General features: G+C 36.8%; 1 protein-coding gene across 4 annotated transcripts in view; it reads left to right on the forward strand.

Moving 5' to 3' along the window:
* Positions 1–27,140, forward strand: part of SPOCK3 (SPARC (osteonectin), cwcv and kazal like domains proteoglycan 3) — a 222,596-nt gene that overhangs the window by 90,266 nt on the left and 105,190 nt on the right. For 3 of the 4 annotated variants that reach the window (XM_050895498.1, XM_050895497.1, XM_050895499.1), the window contains one exon: positions 7,642–7,756. The exons of the other annotated variant lie outside the window; for it this stretch is intronic. In XM_050895498.1, coding sequence (XP_050751455.1) covers positions 7,642–7,756 — 115 coding nt within the window. The remainder of the gene's footprint in view (positions 1–7,641; positions 7,757–27,140) is intronic. 4 annotated transcript variants of the gene reach the window in all.

Raw genomic sequence — 27,140 nt, forward strand, 5'->3', positions numbered from 1 at the left:
ACACAATTGTCCCTGATTCATCAGTGTGGAGACTTCTGAGCACTCGTGAGAGTGGGTATTTCTTGGGTAGAAGCAACCTCCATGCACACAGCCACCTTAATTGTTGAAGCATTTGCTTGCAAGTTAGGAACCAGACTTCTAGACAGCCCATAACGTTCAGGGGTTTGAATCTAAACTCCTAATTACTTGTTTGGCCACCTACAGAAAAACCTTCTCTCTATCCTTCTTACTGAAGTGGTAGATTCATGGGGCCAAATGGAACAAATATACAAGAAGATTCCTCTTGTGACCATCCACCTGTAGCTACCCATTCTGCTTTTCATGTTGTATAGTGAATCTTAAATGGCAAATACAGGCCCTGGGAGAAGAAACAAAAATTTGAGATTTTTATTTTTCAGGACGTCCCCATCAGGTTACTGAGGTAGGCTGTTTCTTGTTTATTCTCTCATTTTTATTCATGAATCTCAGATTGTTAGCTGCACAATGCTTCATTTTCTTGTTGGAGTTAAAAGGTGTTTATTCTCAGTAGGTATGTTGCATAGCAAGACAGGGATGTCTTGCTATGAATCCACAGCAGTGTGGATTCAAACCATCTGTGGCTGAGGAGGGCCTATATGCATGGATGCAAATTTTGGATGCTGATCACTGTACAATTTAGGCAAAAAATAACTGCTATCACTGTTAACTGTAATTAAACATTTATCTGGATTCCATGTTAGCTGACAGTATCAACTGAGTGTTTATGTGCTCTGCCTTGCTCTCCTCCCTGCTGTTTCTGGAAATTGTGGTGCTGGGATTCTGCTCATCTCTCTAGACCCAACAGATTTCTCAGTGAGAAATTCTGCTTTAGGAGGTGAGAAATCACCATCTTTCAAAATGAAGAAATAAAGACACTGATGGTCTTTAGGTATCTTCAGGAATTGTGTGGTTTATCAAAGCAGGCAATGAGTCATTCCCTTCTAGGTTTCTGTCTGCCTAGGGTTGTAACCTAGGCATTTGACCTAATTATTAATATTTTAGTTAAAACTTTTAGATAATTTATATTTTTCTCCCCCCATTGTCAAATGTGAAAACTTTGTAGGCAAAGAAGTCAGACCTGCCTTTTAAACTAGAGGAATTAAACCACTCATGGCATACTCAAAACATAGCTTAAGTTTTGGTAAGTGTAGTAAAGCAAAATGTCTAGCTGGTTCTTATTTTGCCCATCAGAAATGAATCACAAACTTTGGAGGAGGGAAATAGAATTTAAGTCTGAAAACTTTGTCCTTAACCTTTTTTCCGCTTTCATTTTACTGAGAATGGGAAATTAGGAATGTGTCAGAATGCACTCAGCAGATTGTGAAATAATGGTAATTTACTGTGGTTTCTGCCACAGAGCTCCTGTTAAGAGGATTCCTATGTTATATTTTGCTAATCTTGGTTTCCTATTATATTCCCAATAAAAATGTTCTGGCTAATGTCAGTTTCCGGGAGTGCTAGCTGTAAATTAACTTACAGAAGAGATGATGGGAAGCTTTACTGAATTGCTCTTCCAAATTTGAATTATAAATAAATAGATCCATTAGTAATAATTGAATCAATTCTTTTAATATTAATTGGTTCCTTAGCATGTGAGAATAACAAATCCGTATCCATCTAAAAGTCACAGGTGATCCTAATTCTGTTCCATAATTTTTCAGCAGAGAGCAAATTATTTTTCATTTACAATATAAGTTCTTAGAGAAATAGTAGATGTTACAAAGCATTTTATACTTTCGTAATACTTTTTGTGACAATGATATTTTTCTGCTTGTTGAAATTTAATTAACACAACATTTGATATTATTTTAGGCAAATAGATGGACAAATGTAAAGTAGGCATATAGGCAAATAACCTATAGCAAGCACACTTGTGAATATTAGGAACTAAATAAAGCTGAATCAAGTTAATAAAGCTAAGATCAGACCTGCATCTTTAGAAGCTGGTTGTATCTGACTTTCTAGGAAGTCAGCTGATACATTATAGCCACTAATAAAGAAATTATTTCTGGCAATCCTTAAATAAACATATTGCTTACATCTAGAGTCTCCTCACCATAGTGGAAACCATCACTGATTTTTAATGACAATATAATTGTGCTGTACAATCTACATTTTCACTTCAATTATGGAAAAAAAAAGGCCTCTAGCCTTCATAATTGGGAAGATACTTTAATAAACGTGAATTGGATAAAAACTCAGATTGATGTCTGTGTCATGCTGAAGAAAATAGCTCTGAGGGATACATAAATGGCTCCACAGTGGGATTTTGACACTTGTGATATTTTTGGTGTGAACATTGTACTGTTTCATAGGTGCTTATTTTAGCAGAAAAGGAAAGGAACATGTGGTGTTGTCAGTGCAAGTCTGCATACTCTGAGTGAGCTGGGGTGAAGCAGGCACGTTTTGTCAGGGATTGCTAGAAGATGCAGTGAAGAATTAAAGACTCAATGCCATGTATTTCCTGAGTTACATGCTTAGATGAAATCAATGGCACTTTTCCTGGAATAAATTTATGCATTTTCACAGTAGTTCAAGATATTTAAGATGACTCCATGTAGAGACTGGACATAATCAGATATGTCCCTGCATTGTAAGGGGAGTCCAGTTCTTCCCCAGCATGAAAAACTGCAGACTATGGTTTTGGAAAATGTTTTTCGTGTGGTTTAGCCTTCATTTTCCATGAAAATTGTCCATTTGTCTGTTCCAAGTATGAAGTAAAACAGGTTTAAAAAAAAGGCGAGCCATTTCCATGCTTTCATAAATATCTAATTATTTTTAGTCCTTTCAAAGCTGGGAAAATCACTTCTGCAATCCCTACGTTTACCATTTTTAAAAAGCAGGTTAAAAATTAAAAATGTGAGATTGTGCAAAATAGATTGATAAAATTTAGATCCTATGTACTTCATAGTATAGGGTTGACTACAGCATGTGATATTGGAAGAAAAAAGAGAAAGACTTGCACTGCTTTTCACAGTTTCTAGCAACATTTCTTTCTGTATTTTATCCTCTGGCTTGCAAAGTTATAGTATCAGTCCAGGCAGACATTGACCCTTCAGGTAGTTGACTTTTTTACATTCCAAAAATCTGTATTTATATATCAGTGATTTATTTGGTCTCTCCCTTGCTGTTGTAAGATACTGAAACTTTTCAAAAAATGTGTCCAAGGACACACATTCTTCTGTGACTTCTGCATCTCTAAAACTGGTTCAGTAACTAAGAAATTCTCGCAGAAAAGTATTGGAAAAAGTGAGGCCATGTATCACGCGTAAGATGAGGAAAAAAGACTTGTAGGGGGCGCATAGCTGACAGAGAACAAGAAGTCCAGCAGGTCACTGAGTGATAATGTGAATTAATGTTAATGGCGAGACCATGAGTGTTGAACATGCCTTTGAATCTAAAGATGGCCTTGTGATTTTGGCACCCACGACTCTACAGGGTTACTCACTCTGCTCACATAGTAGCCGCTGTATTAACACAGTCTCATAGCCATTCTTGCTGTTTAATGAATGTATGCCACACCTGGGGTGATCAAGAGTTTCATGCAGGGCATGATAACCACTGAGCCAGCAGATACTGGAAGATTACATTGGTGTTGTAAGGTTTGGATATACTCTAGAACTGATTATGTGTCCTGACTTCCAGTCCAAGTGGTGTATGTAAACCTTTGGTAGGAGAGGGCCCAGTCTAGCCCAGGAAATGGTTCACTTTGGAAATGTCCACAACAGTTCTCTCACTCAGACTCTCCTGTCAATGGTTCGCTGTAAAGAAATACCTCTGAGAAGTTAGTGAACTCACTGGTACATTCTTCAATGTCTAATGGGTAGAGATGGTGTCAAAAATCCCTTAAAATTCTTCATTTCTCTGCAGATGGACAGAGCTACCAAGACAAAGTCTTATGTCTTAAATACACAGGTGCGTGCACACAAACAGAAGTTTTGTTCAGTACTTCACTTTGGTTTATAAAACAAACTCTGACCCTAAAAGAAACAGCCAATCAACCCCAACTTCTCTGTTCCATAGCAAATGAAACAAACAATATGCGTATGCACAGAATGTGTTGTCAGTCAGCCACATGTATGGATAAGTCCTTCCTTTTTGTAAGGTGTTAGATTTTCTTCAAAGAAAATTCTTAGAGGAGAAAAAGGGACAGAAAACAGCTGAGTGATATCAACATAGAGCCAGGAGGGGTTGCCTTGCAGATATTCTGTTGTCTTGCACAACTGATTTCTAACATTAGGTTCTCACCAATGAACACCTATTGTTACCTTTCATTTAAAAGGTACAATTTGTGAATGGGTGCTGCACAGAAATGTATTTTTTAACACAGAATTCTAAGCAATCTGGTTTATCTTTGGTGGAAAAAGCCAGTTAAATACATAAGGAACCTTATGGAACATCAGTACTCAATGCAATTCTTACAGTCTCTTTTTTTTCTCAACAGTTTGCTTTCTGATAGTGCTGTCAAAATCCAGCTTTTCTTTCTGTCATCACTTATGTGTTCAAAGCCATTTTCTAATTTGATTTCCTAGTGAAATCTCTTAGAGTTCCACTGATTTTTATTTTTTATTGTTTTTAAACCTTAAAATGTTTTCATTTACTTGCATGTGTGGGTTTTTTTGGAGGGATGTATGATGTGTGTGTGCAGCTCTTTTTTTAATCTTTTTTTTTTTTTTTTTTTTTTTAATTTTAATGGAATCTTCGACTCTGGCCCTGATGTTCTTTTCTAGGGGTCTGATTCTAGCAATAAACTAGATGTCCTCCCTAGTTCGATACCCATCTTTATGTTGTTATAAAGGCAAAGTGTGATAGTACCATCTCTCAGTTGTAAAGTTGTTTTTTGCCTGTAACATTGCCAAAAAGATATGTTATGACTTGATAAATTTTGATGGAATTGTCAAAACACGCCTTCAGAGTCCCAAGAACTTGGGAAAAGAAATAACCATTTCAACGGGAATGGCAAGTTACATGATCTCCTCCATTCATCCCTTTTCCTGAAACACGTTTTCTACTTGATACTGAACTCAGCATCCTTATGTGATTCCAGATTTCTCTTGCTCATGTATTTTTATTCCATTAACCTATTCAGTTTTGGAAAACAGTTATCTGAAGATATGCCAATATCATATTCCAGTATTGCTACCTTAGTGTCTCCATCAGGGAACATCTGGGAAGAGGTACTTGGACCAGTACATTAAGTGATAATCTCTTCATGCTTACTAGGGGATGACATTACATTCTGCCTGACTTTAAGCAGAGAAAGTATTTGACGTGGATTCTAAAATCTAAAGTATATTGGAGAAGGATACTGAACATGCTCTCATTAATTTTGACTCCACTCTATTATCCTAATTCAGTCATTTTTTGCTGCATTTGCTTCCCATTTGTTTAGAGTTGTAATCAGACTTATTCTGGATGACTCATTGTGGTTTTATGGCAAGTTTGCTGTAGAAGTAAAAATACCTGGAAGAGGAATGCATCTTTGCATATGTCTTATGCTGTAATTAAAAAAAAATATTTCTTTCTGTCTGCATTGAGTTACTCCTATATTAATGATTCCATCACTTTTCTGCTTTGTTGGTAATATGATGTATATATTTTGCGCAGCTGAATATATTGTTAAGAAGGAAATAAAACTGAAAGAGTCACTGCTTAGACTATATTCAGTCATACTTAGCACCACAAAGTCATGTGTCAAAACTGCAACTAATGATCATCCTAGTTGTTTCCTGGGTACATGGTTAGTCAGCCTTATGTTAATATCATCTGGCAGTTCACATAGATGTGTGGTTAAAAGTTTACTTTTGATCATGAAGAACAGAAGAAACATAACTTTCCTTTCAGAAAATATGTATACAAATATATATTTCATAAGCCAATGTGAAAACTGGGGAAAGAGCATTTCTGAAGTACAACTGAAGACTGGGCAGTAATGTGCTAAAGTGAAGATGAACACAGGAAAACTGAATTCTAGTTGTTCATAGCTTTCATGCTTGATTTTGCGATTTAGGTTTTTCAGTAGTGTCTCTTTTGAGCTAGGCTTTGGTGTTTAACTTATTAGTGTGGGTTGTTTGTGGTTTTGGTTTTTTTTAAGGGATGTTAAACTTAAAAAAAAAAAAAAGGGAAACCTATAGGAATAAAAAAAATAATTTTGGAATATTTAGATCTACCTGAAAGACACTAGGGAGATCAGAGAAGGGAGAAGTTGATTGTTTCTAGTGAGAGCATAAATTGGCAGAAACTTTTCTGTATTGTCGCATAGGCATGTTTACTCAAGAGATATGCTATACAAATTTAGTAATAAGTAACAAACAGGATTTATTTGGCTCTTCTAGTATTATAGCCATAAATTAGTATTTGTAGTTCAAAGTGTAGTTCAAAAATGAGTATGGATTAATGACTAAAGGACCAGCTACAAAAAAACCCACGAAGCAGAAATAAGAGACCTAGAATATTGCAGGTAGAATTTGTATTTAAGGACAGTCATACAAATCAGTCACCTGCATATTGTAGTATATTTTTTTTTACTAAAATCTCATCTGAGTTATAATTTCTCAGTAAATTCAGACAGTGTCATTGTTCACCACTTAATGTTGAGTGGGAAGAACCCAGTTGTGTCTTAATAAGCAGGAAAGGGAAACTACTTTCAAGGTAGTAATACCAGTATTTGGGGATTACAGTGAGAAAGTGGCAATTGTTTAAAGAATGTGGTGGCGAGTACTTTCTCAGCTACACAACAGCAGAATTTAGCGAATGGAAGCTTTTCCTCTTCTCTGGGTTAATTTTTGGACCAGCACATCACCGTTTATGTCTTATTGAATTATTACTGTGCAATGCAGCTTAGTAGATATTATTATTTCATAGTAGGAATGACAAGAAATGGATTGAGTGGAAGTACTTTTTTTTATATTAGCATCCTGGCTCACAGCTTTTAAAAAGATCTTGTATGTGGGAGATGTGGCAGCCAACATCTGAATGAACGAATGTTCCAAACTCCTGATCAAATGTCATTTGCCTTTCTGACTTATTTTTCATTACTTTTTGGCTTACGGTTTTATTGTGATTTCAGAAATGCCGTGGCTTCTGATCTATACAAATCACAAACCTAATTCTGTTTAGAAGTGACGTGACTGAAATGGAGAACTGTAGGCAACAGGATCCAATTCAGAATTGTTTTCTTTGGGAATTTGGTGCTCTGAATGACGTAACGGGTATGCAAACTTCCTGAAAGTCCTAAGCAAATTCTAATATTGAAAAAGTGTTTTCAGCTACAGTAAAAACCAGCAGCCTTTGATTGCCTTTGTTACAAATGTTGGCCAGGAGAGAGTTGGATAGGGTACTTAGTATTTTTATAAATAAAAAACAGTGGTATTGTATGAGAATATACAGAAATATCCATGTTTCATGAAGAGCCATTTTCCTTGGTAAGGAATTTTGCACTGCTTCATTTTGCATTATCATTGAGTGTGTGACATTTTATCCTGGTGAAAATCAGTGCCTTTCAGTCTGACATGCTGTACAAGCAGCAGGCCACGTATTTGGTGGGTTTTATGTGTGGTGTGTTTCTTTTCTTAATTGCATGTTTCTAGATAATTGTTAACAATTTTCTAAAATTATTTTTAGCTTTAGATCCGGCTAAAGATCCATGTTTAAAGATGAAATGTAGTCGCCATAAGGTCTGTGTTGCACAGGATCAACAAACTGCTGTTTGCATTAGTCACCGAAGGCTTACGCACAGGTAAATACTTTAAAAATTAATCCTATAGACTTTTTTTATAGTGTTTGTGACTGACTGTAAACCATAAATGCACTATAATTAGTTTAGTTATTTAACAACATATGAGCAGAGTAGGAGTGGATTTTAGAAGTAATTATGTACGCATAATTTGATTAGAATGTTTAATATTTAATTTTTTTGATAGGCTGGTAAACTAGAGGGTGTACATATTTAAACATTGCAAGTTGCTGATACAAATACATTTAAGGAAATACCTACTGTGTCAGTACCAAATGAATGTAACGATTATGATAATGTCCTGCTGCTGTACATTACTTTGGCTTCATCACTTCTTATGTGAAGCTAGAGACCTCAAAACTGCCTGTTAAAGTGTAAGTAATGGCCTGTTACAGTGTAAGTTGTTGGGTTTTTTTCCTTCTTTTTTTCTCTCCTTCTATGCATTCCAATTTTCTTTGCATTCTGGACTGGTTAAATATAAGGAACAAATATACGATAAAGTTATTCTGGAATCTGAATGTAGATGATTTTCATTCTTACCTGTTTTTTCGGAGAACAGTTCCAGATCGTCCATTTATGGAGGTCTTAGAGTGGCAAAATATTAATGTGCTTCTGTGGCTGTATCTGGGGCAGAAAGTGAAGGTGTAGGGGCCCGAACCATACACTTTGTTGAGTCATGAGATTGTTGTTGGCCGAGGAGATGGGGTCCAGCTGCATTTTTGACTTGGGATTGTTCTTTTTTTTTGCACTTCATTGTGGGAAACAGAGCATAGTAGAAAGGCTAAACTTCAGTAACTTGATTGAAATAAGTGTGTGTTAAAGTGCTTTGCTCAGTAGGCGCTGAAAAGAGCGAAGGAAAATAAGAGACTTTATTGTCTGATGTAAGAAGACCATGTCAGGCTTTTTAGAGAGCCGGTACAGTTTTATGAATGATATAAGGAATGTTCCTCCGAGTGTCTAGTTATGTTAAATACACCCATCTGTAGCTTTTCAAACAAGCAAGATAGTACATAGTGAAAGGAAAAGTTTAAACTAGTCTTGATCTGCAGCTGTAGTGCATTATCTGTAGAGCTAAACTGTTTATATCAAACAATCTCAGTGTAGAGGTACACATTTGGGTTTGATAAAGTGTTGTATAAGGTGCAAGAATTATTATCAGACAAAGCTAGGTAGTCTAATTTCAACTGCATGCGAACTGTCAGGGGAATATGTCAGTGTCAACTGTGAAAAGACAACACAATCATTTGAAATTTCTGAGAGGTATTATACACATTATTGAACAGTGAAAAAATGACATCTCCAAGTTAAGTATACGTGCAGCAGGTAAGGACTGAAAACTTTTTTAGACTAGATGAAGCTGCATACAGTGGTTGAATTAATAAACGTATTGACATCTGCCTTCATACCTGTATATTCCTCCCACAGTCCCTGACACTCTTATAGAATGGTAATATTTTAAGAGGCAGAGCTTGTCTGAATATAATACAGTCTCATAATGGGAAACTTTGGAATGGCAGCAACTTGGTGATTGTAATAAGCACTGCAAGTCTAGTCTTGTAAGCTAGAGGAAGCAATTTTCTACCTACCTGTCCTGAGCCAGTACAGGGATTTCCCAAGTTTAGATCTTCCTGTTCCCCCAGATTACCAGGTTCAAGGAGAAATCAATTGCTTTGTGCTTTCTTTCTGAAGAGATTTTCTTCATGCAGTCTCTGACCTTTCTGTAGTATGGTGGGATAAGAGTATGAATAGCATATTCACAAGCAGTCATGTCTGCTGGTCTCTTTACCACTGTTAATTTCTTTAGCCCAGGATTTTATTCCTTCACTGATATCTACAATTTGCATATTGATTTTCAACAGAGCCATCTGTTTTTCCAAGTTCCCAAAGGACTAGTCCACTCATTTGTAAGTCTTGGTAAAAATTAGATGAGAACGGTTGTATTATCAACTGTCAGGTTATATTATCTACCTGTATACATTTCTAATATATCAGTTATGTGTATTCAGTCTGTTGGGAATAAATCTTTACAAAATTTCATCCCAGTAATTTTACCTTGCCACTTCGTCTGTGTGTGTGTGTGTGCGTGTGGTGTTCTTCAAAGATCAGATAATTTGAGTAATTTTTTTTTTTTTTTAAGAAAAGGCAGTTGGGGATGTGTTCTGGAAAAATAGTTGAGATCTTTTTCATGGCTTACTGGGAACTCTTCATAAAGAACTTGCCCATAGATTTCCATTTGGACATATTTGCTGTATAGATCCATAGATGTTCCCAAGACTCTTGCATAGGAAAAGTAGTTTTAAGCATGTGAACTGATACAGTGGCAAAGACTGTCCTCGAGAGACAGTCAGGGAAGAGGAGACTCTGCATACCTCCAAGATAAATAAAAGGTTTATGGGCACCTTTGGGCTACTCCAGGGAAAGAAGCATGAAATGCAGTTATAGCTGAATAGATTATTCTGTAGTGTCATCAAGTTGAAATCTCAGATTTACAGTTAAATTCTCTGTTATTAGAAGCAGCATTTCCAAGCAGCCCTATTATGTTGTTCATAAATTTCTGTATATAAATTCTGTTACTCTTTGAAGTAATAGCATAGACAGAGAGGTTGCTAGTCAGTGAATGCTGATAATAGTATCAAATGGAGAAATCACATTAGTAATTTCTTTTGTTGTTTTGTTAGAAATTGACTTGCAGAAAAAACACTTAGGCATGGACATTCTGTTATTCAGTCCATGCTGTTCCAGGTGTTTTTATCTGTACAGTACAATTTCCAAACTGTTGTAGCCCTGTGTGGATTACTGAGGGTACCTCAGTACCACACAATGAAGCATGTGATCGGTGGATATCCCAGCCATCTGCAAGGCTGTTAGTCATGTGATGTGACGTGGTCCCAACAGGATTAATTAACGTGACAGTATGCTCTACTGATGTGATGATTCTGCCTGTGCTTTCAGAAGTATTAAAATTTGTATTAGCTGGGGGATCTCAGCACTGTGCTCTTGCTGCAGTGTGCTTGCCTTTACGTGGTTTCAAAACGAGCTACTGCATCTCACTGTCCTTTTCATGGTGGTGTGGGTCAGGCAAGCCTATGGTTTTGCTATTTCTTCAGTTTCCATGGCAGCAGAGATCATGGTTTCCCCTCAGTCTCGAGGTATTGCACACAAGGCTCATTTCCTTTTCTGGGAGACTGCCAAGATGGCAAGTCCTCTTCTAGCACGCTTCTGCAGTGCTACAGCATCCTGATTCAAGAGCTTCCTTTATGTACTGTCCTGGAAAGACTGAACAGTATTTGACAAAAAAGTGAAATAAGTGTTGTAGATCATTGGTCATGAGAGTAGTTTGGAGTACCAGAGCTTTAGAAAGTATGGGGGCATGGTTAGAGGTGCCAGATTTTTGTTGGTAGCAGGTAATTGCATTTGCATCTCTGCTGGCTATAACTGTGTTGGAAGCTGTATTCTGTGTGCTGTGCTCTTAGCTGTGTCCTATGAAAGAAAGAGGAAGTACTTTAAGAGGGGAAAACATGCAGGATATATATTAATGTTATTTATCCAAGTATTTCCATGTGGATTGCTGTGGGAAGGGAGTAGCTGCCTGCACTAGAATGCATGATAAACAAATAATTCAGTCTGGTGTAAAACAGAATTTTTCATTGATTCTGTGAAACTCCGGAGATTGACATTAACTTTTCCTTTTGCCTAAATAGTGTTTTACCATCCCTTTGTGCTTTCCAATTTATCTTTATTGGTTAAGTGATAGGCTTTATGGGGAAAAAAAAAAACCTATAAAGTGTCTGTACATGCAATAATGAAATGCTTTGGAGTATACCTCATTCAGTTACAAATACAACTTGTAGAATATCGGAATACAGTATTGCCAGTACTGTGGTACAGTGATGTGAACGTTAGGGGGACAAGCAGGATATTCATCATACTAATAGAAATTTGTCTACTTGTTTTAGTTTTCAATCACTTCACTTTCAGGAGATTTAATTATTTGAATTTGCAGTACTGAGAATCTCTGGGAACTATGAGTTTACTCCTGTGAGCTTGGGGAAGAGGAAAAAAGTTACATTAATATTCAGCCAGAAGAGAATTGGACAGGAAATAAAAAGGGATGCGTCAGAGGAGGAGAGCTGTAGGTGGTAATGGATATTTCAGAATACCTGCAATGGAATGTGTGCTCTTTGTATACACAGAGCAGCAGGTGGTAAAGATAAATCCTTAAATCTTCACGTACTTGTGGTTGCCACTTTGAGCAAAGAAAGAAAGAATTTGTGCTGACACCACAACATGTAGGAACTCATTAAGGCCATGGAAAGCTGGTCGCTAACCAGGCTCAGAAAAATTGAAAAGTTAGTCCAGCAATGAGCTATCATAGATTTGCATTCCTGATAAATAGTCTGTTAACTTCATCTTTGATTTGAAACAGACAATTGTAATATGAAGTGGCACATCATGTAATTAGCGCTAAGAATAACATTCTGTGAATCATAGGCTACTGTACTAAACTAAGCAGTGTATAGGTGAAGTTCTAAGCAAGTAGGTTAGCTGCAGGTGAAGAGCAGGACTCTAGAAAACTTGAAAAAATGGGGCAGGATTGCCACCCAGCAGAGACTTTTAATGTAAGCGTAAGAGTAGACATGGGATAGTGCCTGTGGTTTCAATTGGATTACATTTACTGGGATGCTTTTTTGTACTGCATGTTTGTCAAAACAAAAATATTTAAGCCTAATGCTTAAAGGTGAAAGAAAGGGGAGAGGGGGAAGCGACTGTCTGCTTCAGATGTATCTCTTTGCTTTTATCTCAAACCAGCTGCAGGAGACAATTTACAAATGAGATTAATTCAGTTGAGACCCAGTTTACGCAGTCCATTCCAAGATTCGACTGCTAACTGCAAGAAACTGGTGAAGTGATGACTTGCTCAGGAACATTTAGAAGTGTGTTTTGTGTATAAGCTCTGAAAATGAGGAAATTGCAAGACAGTTTTGGGCCAAAAATCATGTTCCAAGTAAATCTAAGTGTCTTTGCTATATTAGAACCTAGTGACTAACCTTGTACTTACTGATTGATCCTAGTGGAATCTGATAAAAGTCTCTTTTTCTTCTTCCATAAGTAAAAGAAAAGTACTGCATAAAATTGATTTGATACATTAAGTCAGTCAATGCTTGGATGCATTAAATTATTCAATGCATTAAATGCATGTGCAGTTTTTCTAGATAAATATAGATCTGTCTCTTTTATGAATTCCCCATCATACATTATGCCCCCTGCCCCCATTGTGAAAGTCCTGCTATGCTTTTTATGGGTTTGTTCATGTAAAATGTGCAGATCAACACAACAGTTCCCTGCTATGGGAGAAATAGATTGCACTTGTCTCTGCCATGTTATATCCATAACATGTTAAGATGGAATTGAAATGTTTAAAGACTGACAGCTATTACTTTTGTAAGGATCTCGAACTTTCTTTTTCTTTCTATTGGATTTCTCACCCTCTCCAATCATTTATTCTTGGGTTTCAGAGTAGGAAGCAATTGTAACACAATTCAGGTATTCCAGATCCAGTTTTCGTTTCACGTATTAGATACAGGAAATCTCTAGGGAATTATTTAGCAATAAGGGATCATTCCTTTTGTAGCACATCTTTTTATTTATGATTTATTTTCTTTCTCTTTGCAGATTATACCTTACAGTCATTTACAGTCCCTTCTTTGTCTTGTTTTTGTACTGTTTTTTTTTCTTCTTTATGATAGCAGCCTATACCTATGTCATTTTAATAACGTAGGGAAGGTGTTCATAGGAGGAGTAGAATTGCCTTGTCATAGAGGTGCGCAGCTTTTTGGATCTTCTTTACGAGTAACTGATTCCCAATAAATATTAACTAAGCAATAGGTTCTGATGATACTAGCAATTCTAAAAAAAATATCCCATTTTGTTAAAGTAAATGTTAAGGCAGGAGAGGAGACTTAATCATGGTAAAAGCATTTCAGTTACAGATTGTGATTTACCTGGAAAATAACAAGAATTCACTAGTCATGGATAGAGAGTCATAACAAGTAAGCATTTAACTAAGTTAAAACAGAGAAACAAAAAATTATAATTGCTCTTTTTGTATTAGAGCTTCACAAGGCAGGTTCCAGAGAAGTGTGCAGTCTGGACCTCTATAAAATGTGAAGCTGGGTAGGAGGTGACCAGTAGAGAGGGTCTAATGATACTTCACTATTTTAAGAATTAAGGAAAGAGTGGTGGGTGCTATCTGGGTAAAATGTTTCCTCTGCTGTTTCTTAAGAGTTCTATGAAATGAAGTTAGGTTTAGTGAGAATTGTTCCCTGCCCCTAAGCTTGTGTGGAGTACGACCTCAATTTAGGGATTAACAAAAATTTTCTAATATTTCTGCCTGTGGGTGCAATCTTCAAGTTACCATGATTTCACTATTAAAGCATGTTAAAGAGTGTCACTTTGATAGACTCACAGAAGCTGATAGTTGTAAAAATGTTATATCACTTAATCATCTAATTTACTAAGGTAGGGTAGTTGGATAGTTTGATAGATTTTGTGCTAGCACTTAATCTTATTACAACTTCCTTTAGGCTTTTGAGTCAAATGACATTTCCAAGTGCTGATTTGGTTCAAATCATTGGTCATCTAGTCCGTTATCTTGCCTTCGACTCCTGCCCTCTTACAGTGTTTTTGAAGAATGTGGAAAACCAGTCTAAATACTTTTTTATATGAGCTGGATTATCAGAAGTTCTTCCCTGGGTGTGTTTGCCTTTGTATTATAACATGAGGAAAATGTTCCATCTCAGCTTTGAAGTGATGAGTGTTGGGCCCTGAAGCATGAAATGGGTTAACCTTTTCTTGTTATGGATGATGTGACACAAGCCTAGAGTAAATTTCAAGTGCTGCAGAACTGCAACACTGATTCCACTGCGAAAGCAAACTGAAACCTCTTCTGTTTCCATGCTGTGGTACTGCATGGCTGAGATTATGTCCCCAGGCATAAAAAGTAACCAAGTCCAAGTATGTGAGAAGCCCATTCGATAAGAAAAATGCACACACATACATACATGCACACGTGTGCATACATACATGCACATAGATACACATAAATAAATATGTAGACGTGTATATGTATTTTTTCTGTTCATATCATATGGACACATGTATCCCGGATTTCCAAAACATCATACGTTGGAATTTGAGGTATTTGACTATCACTCTCATTTTACAATAAAAGAAAGAGGGTTTTCAATTTAGACTTGCTACCACGAAGTTTTTGATTAAAAACAAAAAGAAAAACAAAAGCTGTAATTGCCAATCCCTAGTTGTATTAAGTAGTCCAAGCAGTCTTGAAAGAGAGTCTGTTAGAACTGATATGGAAGATGCTCTATTTGATTGGAATCAAATAGATCTTTGCTCTCATTTGATTAGAAAAAAGGAAAAGAAGCAGAGAAGAAGGAACAGTATAGCTTTGTAGCTTTTCTGTATCTTTAGGTGCTGCAGCATTTTATTATGATTTCAAAAAAAGAATTCCAAAAACCTGAAGCAAAACAAAGGATTTGCTTTGGGCAGATTGTGAAAGTTGCAAGCACCACTATTTAGGATGTCATGATTTCACATTATAATGCTGCTGAAGAAGGCCAGCTGGTGCAGTTAAGTCCCTTATTGGAAATTTTAGTCTGATTCATTACTGTGATTTGTAGTTGTACACAGAAACACTTAATCATTCTTATGCTCCAAGCTCTATTGAATCTACTGAAGGCTTTCTGGTTCTTTGCATAATTTGTGCTGCCAGTCTGCCAGCTTGGCAGTGTTTCAAGCTTGTTGCATTATCTGTGTGTGTTTGCACAGGAAGTGATGCTGCATGTAGGCTGAATTTACAGTAATTCTTTTGTAATAGGCTAATGAGCAACACTACTTCATTCACAATACTAACGTTATATAGCTTTGATTAGTCCAATTATTGTGTAACTATGCCATTGTGATCATACTTATACTCCACAAAGTACTGAAAAGGAAACTTGCTTAGCCATAGCTTAATTGAACTTGTGAGAAAATAATTTGGACTTTTATGTGCTTAAAAGAGAGGTGAAAATGTGAATATTTTGGAGACTTTTATATGGTATGCAATTTAATTAATTAAAGAAGAAAAGTGAAGCTTCTTTTTTCCTAGCTGTTTCATTGCATTGGGAAGGAAAAAAAGCGACTAACACTATGCATCATACATTTTGCATATGTTGTAAGGGCCTGTTCTTTCCTTGGCGTGCATGTGTTTCTTCCATTCATTTTAGTGGGAGTTATGGATACACAGCTAGAGAAAACAGGACCCTCTAATGGAATTCATTCTCTCTCTATAAGTAACTTCTGCTAACACTAATGGAAGATACATATATAGATTTCAAGAATGTATATTGCACTACCAATACTGTCCATATCAGCCTTACTATTTATTAAGGTTGTAACTTAGACATACAATATTTATACTTTTTACAGCCAAACTTCAAAACTCAAAAATTGCTGTCCGTAGGGAAAAATACCATCTATATCTCTCCCCCCCCAGTGTTTCTAGAAATCTAAAATAGAAATTTTTTAGATTTTAATGTTTTGGTTTTCAGGTTTTTTTTGGTATATTGTGTTGAGTTTGTGTAGTGGGGGAGGGGCTACAGGGGTGGCTCCCGTGAGAAGCTGCTAGAAGCTTCCCTGGCTCCAAACTCTGACCCGCCTCTGGCCAAAGCCGAGCCCATCAGCAACGGTGGTAGTGCCTCTGTGATAGCATATTTAAGAAGGGGAAAAAAAAAGCCTCCTGAAGTGGTGTGAGAGTAAGATGGAGGAGGAAGAAGAAGAAGAGGAGGATGAGGAGCAGCAGCAGCAGCTACAGTAAAGAGAGCAGGAGAGGAAAAAGATGTCAGAAGAAGAGGAGCTCCAGTGAGGAGTGGGATGTGAGAGAAACAACTATGCAGACACTGAGGTCAGTGAAGAAGGAGAGGGAGGAGGTGTGCCGGAGCAGAGATTCCCCTGCAGCCCGTGGTGAGACGGCAGGCTGTCCCGCTGCAGCCCATGGAGGTTAACAGTGGAGCAGAGATTCCCCTGCAGCCCGTGGAGGACCCCACGCCGGAGCAGGTGGCTGAGCCTGGAGAAGGCCGTGACTCCATGGGAAAGCCCATGCTGGAGCAGTTTGTGGAGGACTGCAGTGCGTGGAAAGGACTCGCATTGGAGAAACTCATGGAGAACTGTCTCCTGTGGGAGGGACCCCACGCTGGAGCCGGGGAAGAGTGTGAGGAGTCCTCCCCCTGAGGAGGAAAGAGCAGCAGAGCTGATGTGGGATGAACTGAGCGCAACCCCCATTCCTGACCCCCTCGCCGCTGGGTGGGGAGGAGGTGGAGGAATCAGGAGCAAAGCTGAGCCTGGGAAGAAGGGAGGGGTGGGGGGAAGGTGTGTTTTTAAGATATGGTTCTATTTCTCATCATCCTACTCTGATTTGGTTGTGAACAAATTAAATTGGTTTATTTTTCCCCAAAATCAAGTCTGTTTTGCCTGTGACCATAATTGGTGAGTGATCCCTCCCTGTCCTTGTCTCGACCCCTGAGCCTTTTGTTGTATTTTCTCCTCCCCATCCTACCTGGGGAGAGGAGTGAGTGAGCAGCTGCGTGGTGCTTTGTTGCCAGCTGGGCTTAAACCACGACATATATAATATAAGTTTTGTAGGGGATCAAAGCAAATTTGAAATAAAGGAGACCTAAACAGAACTTCCCTATTCTATTTATTAGCAGAACAAGTATTTTCCACTATACTTTTCCCATTCAAAATCCATGATACACCTATATTTAAGGAAAATATAGAGTCCTACTCTAGACTAATGCAGATGGACTTCAGTTAATTTAGTAAGTCCTAGGCCTACTCATGTTTTACCTGCGCCACTAATCTTGTTCAGATTCTCAATGGCCTGTAGGAGCGAGAGGGTGCACTGGATAATCAGTTGGCATGACGAGTTTTTCAGTGCTCATGAGTGTCCTACTTTCCTCTTCTGTAATGAGATTATAAATTAGGATTGGGATTTTTTTGCAGGAAAATGGATCCCAGCTTGCTGTATTTCTTTCTGTCTTGGTGACAGTGGTTGAAGGCACGCTCAGCTGTACCACCTCCTAAAAGGAGGCCGTGAGTTAGGACACTTCTGTTCAAAAACTAGAACACAGGAAAGAATTAGGAAATGTGACGTCTGAGCTAGGAAAGCATTGATGTTAGGGTGTACAACTTTTGACTAATCCTGGGGGATGTTAATGTGCTGTCCCGTTAATAAAAAATGGTTTGTGAGCTTTTATTTTGTTGTTGTTGTTGTTTTAAAACAGTCTTTTCCCTCACAGTATTCCTGAGAATCTACTACTTAAAAAGATTGCCTTTTTATTAACAAAATTAAGAATGATGAAGACAGTGCTTATAAATGATTTCTCTGTCCTTAACTATAAAGTTGTGATTGTAATCCATAGCAATAAAATTCACTGTGGACTATTATGTAAACATTGAAATAATAAAAAATAATAAGAGTAAAATCTTTGTATATCCCTTTATCAGAAAAACTATGCAAAATGAATTCAGGAACAGTTCAATACCCCTTCTTACAAGTACCTATCTAAAGTAAAGCTTGCTGTTTGTTTTTGTAGTGCTTTAAAAATTAACTTTCAGTATCAGTTTTCAGTGTACTTTATTAGAATACATTATCAATTGTAAAATAGCTGATGTAAACGTTTGTAATCAATTAGTGCTTAATTTGGAATTTGTTGGTGGGTGGTGTGTTGGTTTTTTTAGTCTTTCAGTGTTACTGGAATACTCTAACACTGAGTAATGGAACAGAATAAAACTTCAGGATGCTTGTATGTGAGGTTCTTTTATGGGTTTTAGAATTTTCATGTGGATCTGGATCTGACTATAATTAGGTGCTTTTATTACTAACTAGCATCAATTCTAATGCATTTCATTTTATGTGAAGGTCTTGCTTCGTAAGTTGTGTTTATAGGCTCAGAATACATCTGTTGTTTTGCTTATGTACCAGTGGTGAGAAAACTGTTAAGTGTGTGAAATTGAGTAGGAGTAGTGTTCAGGGAACAGAAATCATTCTACTAATTTCCATTTGTGTAAAACAATGCATTTAAGGTTTCCAATGGTGAAAAATACATTAATTGTAGCAGCTGGAGATGTTTGTCATCATAGAGTGAATATGTGCATATATTGGTACTTTACAGTAAAATGTACTACTGCTTTTGGAAATCAGATAGTGTACTTATGACAGTAAAGGCATGTCAGGAGTCACTAAATGTTCGTCTTTGTTACATGGTCAGTTATATAAGGGGTTTTTGTGTCTGTTTGGTAGTATTTTTATATTTCTCTTTCATTTAAAATCAAACACTAAAACCCTTTTCATATGTCCAGGTTGTCAAAAGTAGGTTCACTTTATAAAATGCTGTAGTCTGCTACAAGAGAACAGTAATATACTTACAGGTATGGCTTCTTCCACAGAATACTATATATTCTGTATCAGATCCTTATTGCTGGGGAAAAAAAAAAATCTTTTTTGTCATTTTATGGTTTAACCTAAGTATTAGAACACTTATACCATACAAATACTTTTCCTAAAACCCGTATGCAACTTCTGTATTAGTAGTAGTAATAACAATAATAATAAATTCTTATAATCACAATACAGTTAAGGCTGGATTTAAAGCTTCCGGAATCTGTGGGATCCACTGCCTTAATTCAGGCAGTATCTGTACAGTTATTTCAGGGATGCTTTGGGTTTATTGCAGATGTGTAGGCTATCCGCACGATGCATGGCACCGTAGATTCTGTGTCTGGAAATCTCAGACAAATGCTCAAATTCTGTCTAGACAAAACTTCTGGGTGAGGAAAAGAAGAGGTTATACCTGAGGAAACCTGCACTCGTGGTAGCTGTGACTCCAGTGTGCTTTGGTTCAATTCTTTTGAGGGATACTTCTTTCAAATACAGACCTTCAATGATATATTTGAACATCCAAGGACAGGTAAACTTTGGGGGTAAAATTTATATAAGCATTTTATAGTAGTAGGGTGTTGATTTTTATAGGATTGCAAAAGTGCAGAGTTCAGGATATATCATACTTTTATAGATTGATTGTTACCTGAAGTTTCAGTTATGATTGCAATAGGTTAATACTTAATATAAAACTTTACCAATAGACACAGACTTGCAATTCCTAGCCTGTTCCATAGAGCAATAAAAGAAAAAAACAACCCAGAAAAAAAGAAGTCTCAATTACCTTGTCTCTTCATGACAACTTTTCTCCACTAACTAAAGGAATAGAGAGAGTAACTGACCACTAAACTAGTTCATAGCACCTATGGATCAAGCCATCCAAAGTTCTCATCTTAGAGAATATACAGTAGTCAACACTTAATTTTTTCACTGTGGTTTAAGATGATTTAATTCGTCATGTTTTCAAGCATGACTGTGCATGGTGACATAATTTATCTAGTCTGCTTTCTAATTATTATTCTTTCTACCTTAACTGCAGATTATTTTAATGCAGAGACTAAAGTAAAAACTGTTGTAAAATACAACCATTTGCATCTTAGAAGTAGTGCCTCTGGGAAAGCTGTTTCACAGAGAAATATACCTAGGTGAGCTTTTTCTTGTCAGAGAGTTTCATATATGTAAAAATTTAAAATAGTTAACTTTATTGTAATTCAAGGATTACTTCATTTCTTGATCAGCTGAAGAACGGGGCACATAAATATTTCTGAAAACATTTGCACATCTTGAAGAATGAACTCCCCTTGACTTTGCCTTCACCACTTGCACATTCATTTCCAATGAATGTTTGTAGTACCAAGATTTACATACTTGTGACAGTTAATTTGAAGTTTTGATCCCTAAATTCAACACTAGTCATGTTCTAAGCTTTTGCTGTTGGGCCTTCTTTTTAAAGAAAACCCCAAACATCTTCTCGTCTCCAACCCCAAACTCATTGGTGCAAGGAAGAGGCAAATAAGAGGAAAGATTATCTGAAGGAGATTTAAGCTGGGGAGTAGAGCAATTAACATACGACTACACGAAACGGCTATCCTGAGGATATGAATGATTGATTTTTCATCTTTGAGGCATGCTACTGGAGTCTATAAAAGGTATGAGTGCACAGCCAAGATGATCTGGATCAGAATTAAATCCCTTGCTCTTAGATGTCATAAACTTGCATGTTGCGAAGTAGAATGTGAAGGCTTGCTGGCCCCTTATTCATTATTCTAGCCAAAGCTGGAGACCCATATACTTTGACCCTTCTAGCCATAAAATTCACTTTCATAGGGAACCAACAATAGCAACACTTCTAGGGTGACTTCAGCCCTCTATCTCACAGATTTGAGGCTTCTGGAAAACTGAATTTCCTTTCATATTCTAGAAGTATACTGACATCATATAACCATTTACTTCAAAGTACAAATGCTGGAGGTTTTTACCTGCACTGCAAGACCTATGTCATGCTGTAATTCACCTCTCCTATCTTCAAATTGCAAAACAAGGTAATATATGTTAGAATGAATATCGTCTATATGTTCTACTGAGAAGCAAGCACAAAGTGCCATTATGAAGAAGTTGGAAAAGGTATGCAGATGCCATAGTTATAAAAGCAAACAAAACATTAAGATTTGTAAAGAATGGTAAAGAGAATAGTCTGTAAATGTTAAGAAATCATTTTATGAGTGAGATCTCACAATTTATTTGTGTTAATAGCCCTGTTATCTCTGGCCACCTTGATAAATGACACATAGCAGAAACTAAAACACTGCAGAGCTGTTAAAAATATGATGAAAGACCTAGAGAGACTTCTGGATGAAAAGACACTGAAAAATGGGCACTTAGATTAAAGCTAACTTAGTAAGAAAGACTATGACAGGATTTTATTTCTGGAATCGTTGCTCAGTTAGTTTCATTTACCCTCTCATAATGAAGGAACAGGGAGAATACAGGAGGCAGCAGATTCAAAACAAATTTTAGGAACCTGTTTAATTTTGACATGACACTACTACCACAGGGCTCTTGGTCAGCATTGTGGCTAAAAGGAAGGTTTAGAAATGTGTGTGGAGAGCTAGAACAGTCCTCTAAGCTAGCATACAGGTAAAACAACTAATTTTTCTGAATGTGGCAAACCTGTTCCTGGCAATAGAGGTGTAAGTTTTGCCTGTGGTCACTTTCCTGTTACGTTTTTAGTATGGCTGTTGTCTAAAAGGAGGCGTTGTATTTGATCAGCAGATTGGACACTAGTCCAATTAGATACCACAATTTACTTTCTTACCAAAGCTATTCAGATACCAAAAGATACAGTTATTTATATATGCTTGAACCTATAAAGACCGCAATAAAAATAAAAATTGAGCTAAACTATGAACTACGGAGGGAAAAATACCACTAGAAAAAAGCAGCACTGTCTGGTCTCAGGATTTTTAAAAGCAGAAAAAAAACCCCAACCATGCTTTTGTGCAAACAGATGCTTTCCCAAGCAAATTATGAAATGCTTTTTGTGCCCCACAGTGGGGGCAGAAAATACCTGTTTGCATTTATGTCATCTCTCAATAGATTACTTTTTTCCTTCCCCTGTGTAACCACGGCCTTTTTGTCACTCTTACTACATTGCAGTTTTGGGACTTTAAAGCTGGATTTGTGATTGGTCTTTTAAAGCAAAGTATTTGGAAACATGTTCAGCTCTGAGGCTAAGAGTAGTGAATTCATTGTTTTGCAGAGTCATGACTTTGAAGATGAAATTAGGCAGCTAAATTAGGATAAATGTTATGTTTTGGTATGCAGAATACCAGGGGTGCCCAGCTGGGGCACCAGCAAGGGCCCCAGTTGTATGAAGATGGAGTCCCTCTAGGAGCAACTAAGCAGAGCAAAAGCTGAGGCCTGAAGTATCTTACTTTTCAGTTTTTCTGAACAGTTTGAAATAATTTTTAAAATATTTAGGGAATTTTCCAGTGTCTGCATGATGCAGAATGAAGAAGTCGAAGTTTAAACAAAACCCTAAAAGCTGAACCACAATTCTTTTGGTGTTACTATCATATAAATATTTATTATTGCTATTTTCCCTTTTATAGCATGTTTCTGTTTCTTTAGGATTTGATCCCTTGACATTTTTCTTGTAGTTTTCTTTACTGTTCTTCTCTCTCTTCAAATAACTCTTCTCCATTTTTATGTACTACTTTGCTCTTTCACAGTACTTCATGTTTTCACTCAGCATGGCTAAACGTTCATGCAGTCACGCCTGCAAACCTGAAATAAGCCCGGGTAAGAGATACTTTAAGGGGGCTTGAATGGAGAAGGGATAGATTATGTATTATCCTGTAGGTACCATTTTATGGATCCCACATTAGAGTAATTAAGGAAGGAGGAGACTAGACTGAAGATGCTTATGTACATTAATAGAAAAAAAAAAATCAAATGAAAATAGGAACCTTACCGACTTTCTTAATGACAGAAGAACAAGTTGTATCTAGCTTTTTGGCTGCCAAGTTATTTTGTGGAATCAAGTTGAGATTTTTTTTTAAAGACATAATGGGGAATATAAAGCCGACATACGTAAAAGAGAACTTCTATCACGCTAGACTAAATAATGTGAGACAACATTACAGTAGTTAGTAAAACTTCTTTTGGCAGTCTTATTGACAATTTGTTTCTCTTTCATATCCTGGCACAGATATTTGATCATGGATATCTCTGTTTTATATTAAATTTTCATCTTTAAAATGATCTATTTTATTTGTATGTGTGAATTAGTAGCCAAGAAAACCTCACACTTTCAATTTATTTGATTTTCTCGCCTCAAGCAACAGTACAAATAATACTTTATGTTTTAAAAGTAGCTTCATTTATAGATGCCAATGAAAATAGCAAAGTTTTGTTTTAAACTGTTTGGGTTTTTTTTCCAATACAGCAATATTCCTGTCTCTCTCTGTGGGTTTAATATATCTATGACAAAAGCAGGCTAATAAGTAAAACCAACTATGAATTAATTTAAATTGGAACTTTTCCAAGGTGTAAAATTCCACACTTACAGTGTATAAAAAATACTAAATTATTTCCTACGTATGAAGGGAACATTTTTTTCCCCCAGTATGAGCCTCACTGTTGATAGTCCTTGGATTTGATCAGAGAGGAAAAAGAGTATTATAAATTAAAACTGGCTTTTGGAGAACATCAGTGTTGTTGCAAAATGGGATTAAGTTTCAAAGAATAAGGACAAACACAAGCAATATGGGGCCAAAATGGAGGCTGCGCAAGTGTTACTCTTAGTAAGTTTAGCTGGTATGGTGCTTTGTGGAATTAGGTTTTATATTTATCAGAGTTTTCCCCTCTCCTCTCATGATGTTTGTCAAGACAGATTTTGATATTCGTTCAGGGAATTTCTGCATATTTGGCAATATGGCTGACCACAGCGTACAGACCTGTTGCACAGTGGATGTGTAATAGAAATGGTACTCTTTGATGCTTTGGGCTTGCCATGCATATACATGAATTTCATTGGGTAGGTGGTTCTGAGATGGATTAGGTATCTGAGATTCAAGGAGAAAAACTCCCAACCTATGAGAAGCATAGTCTGTCTTCAGTAGTAAGGAAAAAGAAAAAAAAAAAAAAGGGGGAAAAACTTGAGGGTTTTTTAATGTGAAAGAATATCAATAGAGTAATTTAGTACAATCTAGCAGATGATCCTCCATGAATAGTTTGACCACCTATTTTTGCTCAACTGTCATCTTACTATACACTTGTTGCTATATATTTTTTCTGAGCAGACCTCAGCTTGTCAGCTTTATCTTCCCATTTTCTGATGTTATCAGACACAATTCATAAATTCAGAAGATATCATACTGACAGAAAAGATAATACCAAGTTGAAAGCCTTTCTGTCTCTTTTTTTGTTTGTTTTTTTTTCTTCTTCCCCTCCCTCTGGGGGTGCGAGAAGAGTGGGCTGATAGGCGCTCTTCCATCTATCTAAAGAGCACTTGGAAGATTACAGTACAAGTTGATAGTTGGCTAGATGATCTAAAGGAATTCTGTTTTTCATAGAAATGCCATAGCTGTTAACCAGTGCCAGAACACAGAAGTTTAGTTTTGTGAGGCACTGATACGCAGACATACATTATTCTCTTAAAATCTCATGAGTTGTAAAGCAGTGTTGTTTGCAGCTTGCAAGAGCTTTTCTAACACCTGATTAGCAACATCATCTAAAAACATCACAGCCTTTGTCACAAGTAAGTTAACGTAATCACAACAGCAAAACCAGTTCAAGTTGATACTGCTTCGTTTTTAATTTAAATATTGTATAGAGATTACTTGTAATCCTGAGCACCATTATATAAGACAATTTTCTGTCTAAGTGTGTGCTATGCCTTAGAATCTGTAACTACAGGCATGATATTGTGATGCTTTTGAAATTATTTTAGGAAGATAATGTGTTTTGGCTGTAGAATAAAGGGCAAGTAATACTAGCACTAGAATTATCAAGACAGCTGGCCCATTTCAAGCCTTACTGCTCCTCAGCACCAGGCAGTAGATAGTATATAAAGAGGCTTGGTTCTGTCTATTATGTGGTTTTCTTGGTTAGCAGAATTATTCTTGATTTAGACTAGTATGAGTCCAGTTCAAAGTTGTTTAATTAAAACAGGTGTCCAGGGTAGGTAGAATTATATTACACAATACCTGTAATATAGCAGATTAATGTAAAAAACCCATTTTTACTGTTTAAGCAAAACAGATGTGGTACTTCTGGAGGTGGGGAGAACAGCAAATTAAAACTGGCAGGTTTAAGAAGTTGAGCTGTCAGGTGGTGGGAGCAGCATCAGCCACGCAGAGGAACACACTGATGAAGGGAGTTAAGTACTGTAGAATGAAAGCCAAAGCAGGGGAAAAAAAAAGAAAAAAAAAAAAGTAATGCTCATTGTAAAGCTGTGATGGAGAGCAAAGAACATTTATTAAAATGGATGGCTGCAAGGTTGTGTGCCATAAAGAGACTCTGAAGGAACTCTGATTCACTTATGCAATTAAGGGATAGTCAGATCCCTAAACATGAATACTTCGGATGTATTCTTTGTAAAAGTGGCTTATTAGTCCTCACAGGTGTAATGAGGAGCTTGGAACTGCTAAATACAATCTGGAGAGGCGGATACTTCCTTATGCCTCTCCATGAATTTTACAATTTTGGCTCAAAATAGTTCTATGTTACATATACGTCATAAAAAAATAAGCTACTAAGCTTGAGATACACTGCTGTATGTGGTGTTAGAAAACAATTTCAGGTAAATTTTGCCCTCTAAAGAACGGATTATTCTCTGGTCTTCTCCCCATGTCTCAGTTGGTGTGAGAAAAGACACGATGATGGTGGAAATGTCATCAATATAAATAAGGTGGAAAAGGAGAGACAAATAGCAACTGTAGTGAATGCAACAGAAATTTGTTTTAAATTCAAAACTAAGAGACTTAAGTGGAACATGCTGATTTTAGGATACTTCCAGAAGTTATATTGTGCCATACCCTTTTTCTGTTGAAGTGCTAAAACTAAAGCTGATATAATTAAAAACAATAAAACATATGAAAATGCATCAATACAGTAAAACATTCAAAGATAAGTAGTGCAGCAAATCAATTTGCCAGTTGAACAATTATTAAAATATATGCTTCAGGGGGAGGGGGGGGAAAAAGACAACTGAGGAATTTTTTTGGTAGTTTCTGGCAAGGGAACAGAAAGAGAAAGCTTGTAAAAGCTGCATCCATTAATATCAACCATACTGTATTTTTTTTCATTTGTTTTCCCCTGTAATCTCATGATTTTGTCAGTTAAACCTGGAATGTGATGGAGAAGAGTCAACTTTTGCTTTGCTCATTATAAATCAGTGACTTGTAATTTAAGCAAGGTATATGAACAGAGATAGTGTGTGTTCTGCTGATAATTGCAAAATTATCACGAGCTGTGCACTAAGGAATCAAGACCACAGAACTCAAGTGGATTTGCAATATATGTGTGTCCATGTGTGTATATCTCAATACGTATTAATATACATTTTGGTATAAATGTATCAAATTGTGAAGATAAGAAAGAAGCATGCTATATCAGTGTGACAAACCACCACATTTAAAAGTGTTGAAAAACTATTTAAATAAATCTGTAGTATGACATTTGGATCTGAAATGATAATGTCAAATACATAACTCGAATGAGTTAGGGATTTGTGAGTACCAGTAAAAATCTATAGTAATAATTTTAAGAGTTGTTACACTAATGCAGTTGTGTTGTAGTGGTGCAGTACCTGGGTGTTTTAGAGCTCCTCCTTCTCCTAGAGAGAAAGCAGTTGTGCATTCCCCCCCCCTCCACGCCAGTGGAGAA

Source organism: Gymnogyps californianus, chromosome 4 (assembly GCF_018139145.2).
Source record: "Gymnogyps californianus isolate 813 chromosome 4, ASM1813914v2, whole genome shotgun sequence".
Taxonomy (NCBI): Eukaryota; Metazoa; Chordata; class Aves; order Accipitriformes; family Cathartidae; genus Gymnogyps; species Gymnogyps californianus.